Raw genomic sequence first — 11,367 nt, 5'->3', positions numbered from 1 at the left:
TTCTCGTCTCCATTGGTTGCAAGTCACCATCAGTTTCTCCTTTTTCCTCTTATAGGTTATCATCATTAACAGGTAAAAATGGTGTTAAAACTGAAGCAGATTAAAATGAGAAAGTAAAACTTAAAAATGGGTAAGTTAGACAGGGTGTTATGCAATGTTTTTTTGGTAAGCATAACCTGTCATTCATCTGCATAACAGGTTAAGCACATTTGTTTTACGCTGCATAACATGTTATTCACCATCTTTCCTGCATAACATGTCCGTTTTTGGTGAGCATAACCTGTCATGCATCTGCATAACATGTTATGCACATTTTTTACACTGCATAACATGTCCGTTTTTCTATAGAATATGTTACGCAAACATGAATAACAGACACATACCATATACTTCCTTTCTCTTCCTAGCAGCGTCGTGCTTTGCCTTGGTTCTCATCTCCCTTAGTTGGAGGTCACCATCAGTTTCCCCTTTTCCATCTTTTAGGTCATCATCATCAAGAACAAAAGTTAAAATCGAAAAAAAATCGAATCTAGTGCATGCATGCAAGAATACAATCGAATAAACTGGTTTTTCTTACCAGATTTATTTTCGTTAGGAGCTTTTGATCTCTTTTTTTTAGGAGTTTTTTTTTTTTGTTGATGTTTCCTCCATTTTTACTGAAGTGATTTCGATCGATTGAAGTAGGGGAAGTAATTTCCAGGGTTTCTTGAACTGATTTCGATTGAAGTAGGGAAAGTAATTTCTAGGTTTTATTGAACTGATTTCGATCGATTGAAGTAGGGAAAGTAATTTCTAGGTTTTGTTGAACTGTTTTCGATCGACTGAAGTAGGGGAAGTAATTTTTAGGGTTTGTTGAACTGTTTTCGATCGATTGAAGCAGGAGAATGATCAATTTCTAGGTTTTGAATGATTTAGAAAGTAATTTCTCTGAAAAGATCCGTTATGGTGTTAAAACCGAGAGGGGAAACGACTGGAAATAGATGAAGTTAGTGGAGGACGGTTACAGGGAAGTTAATGAAACCGCTAAAGGGCATTTGAGTCTTTCCGTGGGTTTTTAATATTTTTAAAAGTGGGAATTAAGTGTTTGACCCTCCCCTCACTCTCTCTTACTCAAATGGCCTTTGGCTTAAAACTCAATTTTAGAAAAACTAACCCATTTTATTGAAATGACCCTTAAAAAAGAAGGAGGGTCATTTGGATAAAGATGTTTGATGATGTTATCAAATGATAAATTATATCCTTTAAGGGTATAATCGTCATACCAACTTAAACATAACATGTCTCACAAATCATACATAAGAATTCGACAAATTTTATATATTTGGAAAGCTTTTTGAAAGAGCTATACAACGAGCGTAAATACAACTATCAAATTTTCGTTTCACGAAATTTTTTATTCTCTAAATAATTTTTTAAATTTTCTTCATATTTTGTATTGTGCAGACAATATGCACACTAATTTTATGTGCAGGAAATATACACACTGATTTTTGTACATAATTTTTTAATTTTTCTTCATATTTTATAGTGTGCAGGTAATAAGCACACTGATTTTATGTGCAGGCAATATGCACACCGGTTATAATACTCCGGGACCACCGGAATAATTTGCAAATTTTATTAAATAACCCTGGGGTCAAAAGAGTAAGACCCGTAATTTCCAGGGTCATGAGAATAAATTTCTCTTTTTAAAATATTATGGGTTGACTGGATCTGAAAAAACCTTGGGCCGAGGATAAGAAAAAAAATTGGGTCGGTGCCCAATTTTCCCAAAGGCAAAACTACGCTTCATTAGGAAGAACCATTTTTTAGGAACCATGGCTTTTTGGGGGGACCATGGTCTTATTAGGCCAACCTCCCTATACTTATAAGGGGTGTCCTAAAGTTAAGTAAATACACATTTATCCTTTACTTTAATTTAAATTAAAACTAACCTAATAACTATATAAATCTAATCATATGTATCTAATCTAAATGAATCTATTAACCAAAATCAAAATCAAAATAAAAAACAAAAACAGTGGGGAATCGTAATTTTTTTGTTTTGAAAAAAAAAATTGTTCTCTTCTTCTTCTCTCTTTCCTTGACGTTCCTCGTTCGATTGAAAAATGAGTATTAACCATCAAATGAGTTGAAGATGGAAGTTGCAGAGAGAAGTTCGGCTAGGAATTATGTGAAAAACTTTTTCGAACTAACCGAACCTAATGGAAATGATGAACATGAAGAACAGTTTGGCTATTTCGCACAAAAAAAATCCCAACCGAACCTTAGTTCGGTTATGTCGCAAAAAACATTTCCCAACCGAACCCTAATAGTTTGGTTAGTAGCAAAAAACATTTTCCAACCGAACCCTAATAGTTTGGTTAGTTGCAAAAACATTTCCCAACCGAACCTTAGTTCGGTTATTTCGCAAAGATATTTCACAACATAATAACAGTCCATTTACGTTGCAAAAAACATTTCCTAATCGAACTAAGGGTTCGGTAAAGTCGCAAAAAATATTTCCCAACCGAACCCTAATAGTTCGGTTAGTAGCAAAAAAACATTTCCCAACCAAACATAATAGTTCGGTTAGTTGTAAAAAACATTTCCCAACCGAACCTTAGTTCGCTCGCAAAATATTTCCCAACCGAACCATAGTTCGGTTACGTCGCGAAAAACATTTCCCAACCGAACCTTTGTTCAATTTTTTAATTTAATCTTGATTTAATCTTGCACTAATCATTTAGTTTAGTTTAATTTTTTTAGTTTAATTTTTTTTTGATTTAATCTTGCACTAATCACTAATTATGTTAACCTAATGATATAACTAATCATTACACTAATTTAATTGAAATGGGTAATTTTCGTATTAATATAAATATTTAGATAAAGGGTGACCTAAATTTACTTCTAATGTCTTACCCAAAATAAAATAATGGTCCCAAAAAAAAAGGTTGGTCCCAAAAACCGTTCATTAGGAAATCAAGATCATTTGCATGTAACTGTTCGTTCAGAAGCTTGCAACTGAGAGATCAGAAGTCTCTTGTCACCTGTTGGGTCCTTAGCCAGGCCCATGTCACTTCCATTTTATGATGGATTTGCTTGGGCTAGCCTAATTTCAGTAATTTGTCCGATGCTTTTTTTTTCTCGAAGCAATTTTGTCTGATGCTAGCTTGTTCTAAGAAACTAAGAATAATCATTTTTATCAAGACTAAATTTTCAATTTGGTCATAATTCTTGCACTTATACAGTGGTCTTGTCGAAATTCATCATCATCAACTTGTTGATTTCTGATAAGCCACCATTAATTAGTCGTAAAAGTTGAGTAAGAAAAATTGATCATTTCAAAAATTTCCGAATGCGTATAGGATGATGTTCGTACGTTGGATTCACGATGTCACACGTAAACACATGTTACATATGTCGTTAGCGATTAGTCTCATGGCTTTTTAATCAACTTTTATTTAAATTTTTTTAGGAAGGTTACTAATTCACTTTTTTTTTTCCGAAACCCTGTAACAAATTAGAAACTTTCAATGAGATTGAGTTTGAAGTATTAACAGCTTAGCCTAATGATTTGACAATGTATAAAAAAATTTGAAGTTGATTATATATTTATTCTAAGGCACTCTTTAATGAACTTCATTCTGAATTATATGCATGGAGCCACGAATACTTCAAACCTACTCCTAAAATGTTACGTAATATATATGTATGTCTTGATATGGTATTTTCATATCATTATATAATTAAACTTATATGCATTAGTTTATGTCAAGTTGAAGTTAAGTGATGAAATGAAATGAAAACGAAACATCAGTCTTTCTGCTCATTAATTAATTAACAAGAAAAAGAAAACAGTTAGTCAAAAATGGGATTATAGACAGCAAAAGGGCCATAAAGAAAAGTAGGGTATTCCTTTTTGTTGAAGAGATAAACAAATGAAATCTTCTAATTGAGCCCAAGCAAAAATAAGAATATTAAAAATAATAAAATTGTATAGTAACTTGTTAGGGTGAAGAGAAAGAAATGTAAGATTTGTTTGTTTATATATTTGTTTGAAATTAGGGTTTACGTTTTTCCACACTATGTATCACTTCACTACTTCTTCTTCTTATATTCTTGTAGAAATGATATGATATGATGATCTCTTCAATAGTAAGATTTGCATATGTATTTTGTGGTTAGTTATCGAGATGACTTGTTTTGCCAGATTCATCCCTAGCTACTTCTGCCTTGAAACACACTAATCAATGTTTCGCAAATTAACCGTCAACTTTAGTAAATTAGGTGCCGATGGTATAAAGATTAATACTTGATTAAATTGATGCATGCATCTCCCAACATTTTACCGGTGGTGTGGGGATCACTTTGGTAAGTCCAGGTAATTTTCTAAGCATATGCTTACAAAGACTGAATCAATATGAGATTCGTATCATCATAATTAAACCATAGACTACTATTTCGATGGAACATACAAAATCACTTGAATCAAAAAACTTTCGTTTGCAAATTGCAGTTGATCAGGAGAGCAACTTTAACCACGTTTATTATCTGGTTTAGGTAAAGCCTAAAAAGATTGCCCTAATATTTGGTCCAGACCTAGGTGAATTATGAAGATAAACTATCTAGTCGTACAATGTTGAAAAAAATATACTGTAATTATTAACGGCGACTCCTGTTGTAAAAACGGGTTGGTTGGCTGGCTAGCCTAGCCTAGCCATGTTAATCTACGATTTACCTTCTTTTGTTAAAAATATAGGCTCAGGGGATGTATATTGAGTTTTAGGTTTAAAAATGTAAGTTTTCAGGAAACTGAACTTGTATTTTATTAAGCATGAACTCAAGTAGTACGTACTGAGCATGAAATGTTAGTTTGTTCAACTTCAAACTACAGATTAAACTCTAAGAATTAAAGAATAATTTCTGTGAAGTATTTTGATTCTGCCAGTATCCTGAATGAGGGGTATTTTTCGAGTTTCCTCTATTATTAGCTAGCTAGATTAGCTCCTCTTGTGCGTACACACATAGCAAAGTTGTGGGGGGGGTTGCATGCATGCATGCATGAATCTCATACAACACAAGAATATCACAAAATGTGCAAAGATAAAAGTTGCCCAAAACTTATTGTTAGCCGAACATAGAAACTTCACAAAATTTGTTAAAAAGACCAAAATCAACAATTTCTGAGTGAAATGGACAGTTAGATTTTAATACTGTTTAAATGGACAAAAATGTAAAAATAGGCAGGATGTAACCAGTTTCATCGCGCCCATTTTCAAATATTTTTTCTTATTTTTAATTTACACAGGATGTATCCAGTTTCATCCTTGCTATTTTTTAAATTTAAGCTAGGATGAATCCAGTTTCATCCTTGCTATTATTTTTTGGCCATTTCACCCAAACTATTTTTTACTCGTCCATTTGAACCGTAATTTAAAAATATTTGGAAAAATGACCCATTTTCCGTAGAAACTTTACCCAAGCGCAAGGGATAATATATATGAGACTTATTCCGACAGTAATGGTCCTGTATGCTAGGCTTTTAACCGTTCAAGTATCATGCTGATTTTTTTTCTTCCCTTCAACCGTGCTAGGTGACCAGCAATAACAGCTAGTTAACAGCTGATTCTCATGTGGCAGCTGAAGTGGCAGAAATGGGTGATTACTCATCCAACCACATCACTAGAGACAAAGAAAAAAGTTCAGTTTACTTGCTCATGTTTTCATGTTTGTTTTCTGTTTTTTTTTTTTTTTAATCCTTCCATTAGATCAGCTAACTATAAAAAGGCCTCGTAAGATCTTGTGATATTGTTGATCCATATGATAAACCAGATCCAAATCAGAAGTATGTAGCAAACGTAAAAATCTAGTGTTCCCAAATTGTATTTCAATCGTCATTCGTCAGTTACAGAACAAAGATTGTTCTTACCCGAACAAATCATGGGTTAAGAAAAGTATGCCCTGGATTTTATTTCAATCATCAATCATCAAAAAATGTTTGAATAAATCAAGGATTAGGAAAGTATGCCCTAGATTAAAAAGTTCGAGCAAATCAAGGGTTAGAAAAATTATTCTTTAGATTTTTTTGTGCAAATCCGAGAAGTTTTCAGTAATATCATACTGATGATATTATGATAATACTAATGATTCTCAATAATGAAGTATGACGAGGGAAAAGAAGTTCTTCTTCCCAAAAAAAAGGAGAAGATGAGAGAACATAAGTCTTCGTACAGGGAGGAATTAAAACGAAAATTGTTTCATTTATTTTTCTGATGACGTGAAAAATAGAGAAAACCAACTCATTCTGCCACATCAACTGCCACAAGAGATCAGCTGTTAATCAGCTGGTCATATAGCATTTTCTCCTTTCTTATTATGTGGCCGGTAACTTAGAAAAGGCGTAATCATAATCTAAACATATCTAGCTATGGGCATATAAATATATATGTCCACACATATAGATGCATGATGACTGGTGGACCAAATGTTGAATCATTGTTTCTTAATATCTTTCCTTTTCTCCCTCTTCCTAGTAGAGACAAAGCAAAGACTACGTCATCTTAAAACCCATGCCAAGACAGGAGAATAGGAATCTTCTCCTTCATCTTCTTCTTTCTAAATTTTGAGTAACACCAAGTCACCAACACCAACAACAACACATTCACTCACACAACAATGCGTAAATTTGACATTAATTAAGACATAAGTTAACAAAATGCCCGTGCATGCTACATCTCAAAACTTACACGTACGCTTAACCTTGTCCATATTCCCATCGAGACCAGTAACTTAATTAATACGGGTTAGGAATAGGCGCCATGAGTGAATAGTCCTTTATTGCTTATATAATTCTTACATTTGGGGTTCTGTTGTTAATGAATTTTGGACAATACTTTTAATTTCAACGGTAATATCCAGATAGATATTTTCGTTCGATTTTTTCTTTTTACTCCCTCCATTATGGAAAATTTTCATTCAGTGGAATATTTTTGCTATGGTGCGTGGTAATGTCATATTTAATCTGTTTTTTATGTCAATCAGTCCATAAGGTCTTGAAGCTATGTTCCAAAAAAAGTAAGGGAATATTACAACAACTTAAAAATGTTTGCAAAGTTTCCAATTTACCTAGCTAAGTAGTGCCTACTGATCAATACGTTTCCTTTCTCTTTTCTCCTCTTCTATTTTCATTTTTTTTCTTTGAACTGGTCCTCTTCTATTCCCTCTAATAGGGTTCTGTTCATTATTAATGACGATAGTCTCTGTGTTAAAACCTAATTTGTAGTCTCTGTGTTAAAACCTAATTAACTAAACCTTAACATCTCACCTAATTTAAATATACGAAAATTAAAAAGTGAAACATATAAGAAAAGGACTAGTAGCCGTTAGTGACAGTTATAATCAGCTGAATAGCGTACTATTCCATGACTGGTTAGGATACCCTTATTCCCTAGCTACTACTATACTCTATCATAATGTCAATTATGTCCAGTACTAGCCTGAAAATTACTTCCAAACAAATTTGTTTTCTCTCATATCTCCCTCATTCGAAAACTTAATATTTACTTTTCATCATATGAACAGATATCCATCCAATCCATATTGTTATTAATTAACCCTGGATTGGTCGATGGATCTCTTTCTTCTCGAAAAGTATTCCATACTTGAGTAAGGCATCACCTTATAAATTAATACGATGCTCTTTAAAAAACTATCTTTGAGTGTATCCAAACATACATGTTTTGGTTAATCGAAATTTTTTTCTTCTTTTACTGGCTCTTATTTGCGTGGTACATAATCGTTGATTACTCGGAATCTCAGGTATATTTTGACACGAAATATTGTGGTTCAGATGTTTGTACGTGTCTACTTCTATGTTAGCTCATACAAATTATCTTGGCAGTACATTAAACATGCGTCCAAAAATTAACTACTGGAGTATCATTTTTTTCTTCACCGGAAACATGCGTCAGATGAGAATATCTTGGGGTGTCTACAGAGAATCGAAATATACATCGCAACAAGAAACTTGCTAGGGTCTATTATTCTTCTGATGTATATTCATGATTAAGAATCTTTACGGAACAAAAAGGACTACTCTTTGACATAAAAACCTTTTACACGAGACAGTATTCGATTTCGAAGATGATGATGTAACATTTGAAACTTGAGAGTCTAATATATCATCAGAAAGCAAATGAACTTTTTCAAACTCTTCTCAAAAGGTATTTGTCCCTAAAAGAAAGAAAATTAAAACACCCCATATTTTCTGATTGAATTAAGGATTAAATTTTTCATAGCCGTGTTTCTTTTTTGAAGCATTTATAGTCGCGTTGATAACCTTCTCTCATAACTGTTTCCTTCTTACCCTTCAAACTCAAAATCTTTTTTTTTTTATTTCCTGTATACCATGTATTTTATTTGTTATCTCACTCACTGACTGAGATCCTAAATACGCAAACAGTGACCCAATGACATTATGCGGTAGATATGAGAGCAATTTCTTCATAATAGATGCAATTTGTAGTCAATAACAATAAGGGATCAGTGTATTCCGACTGAGTAAACAAAATCTTTTCTCAAAGCATAATCACAAAAAAAAAAGACCCTACAGTACCCCTGCATGATTAAGCTTGTCTCTGTCGGCATATCCATTTCTTATTAACAAAATGAGAAAACCAACTAAGTTGATAAAAAAAGTTTGTGAAAAAAGAAGAAAACATTGAATAAATATAAGTCATAATATAGTAGTAGTGTTTCTTTCAATTTCATGTAGACACACAAAAAAAAAGATTTGAATATAAGAGAAACACGTTTAATTGCATAGATATAGTGAGATATATAGCTGTTGCTATTTAGTTTAGTTTTTCTAAAGATAGAGATATCTTAAATATCAATCCATTTCAATGCAAAAGCAGCACCAAATTTGCTTCAATAATACTTGATTGCTTCATCTCTCTCTTTCTATCTCTCTCTTTCTATCTCTCCCTGTATCTCTCATGGACCCCATAACTTGAAATCTAAGCATGAATTAAGTTAAAGATACCTCATTTTCTATTTAGTCTTTTATATATGTGCATGCTCTTACAAATTCATATTTCCACCTGTAAAATACTTCCTTCTTATTCTTCTTTGAACATCATCATCATCATCATAATTCAACTGATCACCATATATATATAAGTATTTGAAATGTTTGGAACCATTAAGAGACTGGTCTAACAACTGGCCTGTTCTTTGAGTTGAACCCGCCAAAAGAGATCAACCCATTTCGTCTCGATCATCATCATCAACCGGAATTCAATAAGATATCGAACGAAATGGGGCGACAACTACAAACTTGCAGTACTTCGAAGCAGAAGCTCAGGAAAGGCTTATGGTCTCCTGAAGAAGATCAAAAATTGTTCAATCATATTACTACATTTGGTGTTGGTTGCTGGAGTTCTGTTCCTAAACAAGCTGGTATATATATAAAACATAAAATTAATATTCTCATTCATGTTACATATAACATTAATTAATCGCAGGGAATAATGACGCCAAGTTTTAAATGAATGACATGGTTGAATCGATGTGTTTGCTTATAGGGCTGCAAAGATGTGGAAAGAGTTGTAGACTGAGATGGTTAAACTACTTAAGACCAGATCTTAAGAGAGGATTGTTTTCGAAACAAGAAGAAGATCACATAATCCATCTTCATGAAGTTTTGGGGAACAGGTAATATTCATCATGGCCAGTCTCAAATTGTTATTGTTTTTGTTTTCTTTGAGTAACTTATTTATATTCATGTTGGGTTATTTGTGTAGGTGGGCACAAATTGCAGCACAACTACCAGGAAGAACAGATAATGAGATTAAAAACTTTTGGAATTCGAGTTTGAAGAAGAAACTGAAACAGCAAGGAATTGATCCGAATACTCATAAAGCTTTATTGAATACTGAGATTGGCCATGGAAGAATAGATAACAAAATTTATACTGCTAGAGGGACAGAAAACAACATTTTTCAAGCATCTCATCCTCAACAGTCATTTGTTAACGATAATTCAAACTACTTATTCCCTAACGAACCACAAATTGGTGAATATTCTTCGAAAGACAACTTTCTAACAAAACCAGTGTTCGATCCATTTCCATTTTCTGAATTCCAATCTTCTGCATATGAGTCAATTGGGATGAGTACAACGAATAATTCACAACTTGTATTTCAATGTCAGCAACAAAATTTGACGCCTTTAGAGAACACAAACCATTTAGAGATGAACCCTGAATTTAGGTTCACTTCTATGCGAAATTTGAGTTCATGGTCTTATGATGATTTGAAGGTTGTTGATACTGCTGATTTTTCCGATAATTCGACTTCAAGAGTAAGCACATTATCTATGAACAACAATGGTATGAATGATAATAGCTCCAGTACAAATAACTGTCATGGGGAATTTGTTATTGGTACAAACAATATGATTGAAAATGAAGGTTTTTCTTGGGACACTGCAGAAACCAAGTTAGAGTCTTTGTTTGGATTTCAAGCGAATGAGATAAAATGTGAAGAAGTGAAATTAAGTTCTTGGGAGGAAAATCAAAATCAGAATCAGTTGAATAGACAAAATAATGTTGAAAACCTTAATAGCTTCTTCTTCACAACTCTAACAGAAGATTTAACCGAAACGAGTTTGGACGATTTCTTCGAGCAAATTTAGCTTGTAATTCAAAGAGCAGGGACATGCAGTAAAGTTTTCATTTTTCAAGCAAGCATAGAGGTAAGCAATCATAAGGCGAATCAATATACAGAAACTTGTAATATTCAGTTTATTATCTTTTTCTTGTTTTTTTTCTTCTGTTTTACAAATTACTGTAATAAGTTTTCTTCATGTTTGTTCTTGTTGGTTTTTTGTAATACTTTCAGCTTACAGGAATAAAAGCTGTACAAAATTATACTCATGTGATACATATACAACTTTAGTCAGCGTCCAATTAAGCGAAGATTAAGAGTTGATTGTATAAAATGCATGTGATGCACGCAATTGCGTTAATTAAAAGAGCAATCTGTTAACAGTTAACACCATATCTATAAACATGTTGTTTAACTTGTGTGTAACGATCAAAGAAATCGAAATACTGTACAACACTGTAAGGACAAGGTTGGCATATTCCGCCAATGAGGAACAATGATAAAAAAAAGGGCAAAAACAAAAACATAGGCATAAACAAAATAGAGTTGTAGGATTTCATGTATTTGATCATGGGTTTTGGGATTTCTAGAAGTTCTTGTTGAGGATTAGTCCCACGTTGCTAACCTTCCTAGACTAGATCCTTCTTATATGCATGAGGGCCTCTCCACTTATTGCCAATTGGTTTTGAGTTGGAAGCTCAAGTGCTATTAGAGC

General features: G+C 33.0%; 1 protein-coding gene across 1 annotated transcript; it reads left to right on the top strand.

Annotated features, from left to right (window-relative positions):
• The first annotated feature begins 9,043 nt into the window (after positions 1 to 9,043).
• LOC113282362 (transcription factor MYB46-like) lies at positions 9,044 to 11,009 on the top strand. The gene is made up of 3 exons (XM_026531344.1): positions 9,044 to 9,444; positions 9,570 to 9,699; positions 9,789 to 11,009. The coding sequence occupies exons 1-3, from the start codon at positions 9,303 to 9,305 to the stop codon at positions 10,678 to 10,680; spliced, it is 1,164 nt and encodes a 387-aa protein (XP_026387129.1). The 5' UTR covers positions 9,044 to 9,302; the 3' UTR covers positions 10,681 to 11,009.
• The last annotated feature ends 358 nt before the right edge of the window (positions 11,010 to 11,367 follow it).

This window comes from Papaver somniferum, chromosome 5 (assembly GCF_003573695.1).
Source record: "Papaver somniferum cultivar HN1 chromosome 5, ASM357369v1, whole genome shotgun sequence".
NCBI lineage: Eukaryota > Viridiplantae > Streptophyta > Magnoliopsida > Ranunculales > Papaveraceae > Papaver > Papaver somniferum.
This window is presented reverse-complemented; position numbering and strand designations above follow the sequence as displayed.

Coding starts and splice junctions, on each gene's coding strand:
- LOC113282362 (XM_026531344.1), top strand. CDS start 9,303: ATGGGGCGACAACTACAAACTTGCAGTACTTCGAAGCAGAAGCTCAGG. Junction 9,445..9,569: donor TTCTGTTCCTAAACAAGCTG/GTATATATATAA, acceptor GTTTGCTTATAG/GGCTGCAAAGATGTGGAAAG. Junction 9,700..9,788: donor CATGAAGTTTTGGGGAACAG/GTAATATTCATC, acceptor TTATTTGTGTAG/GTGGGCACAAATTGCAGCAC.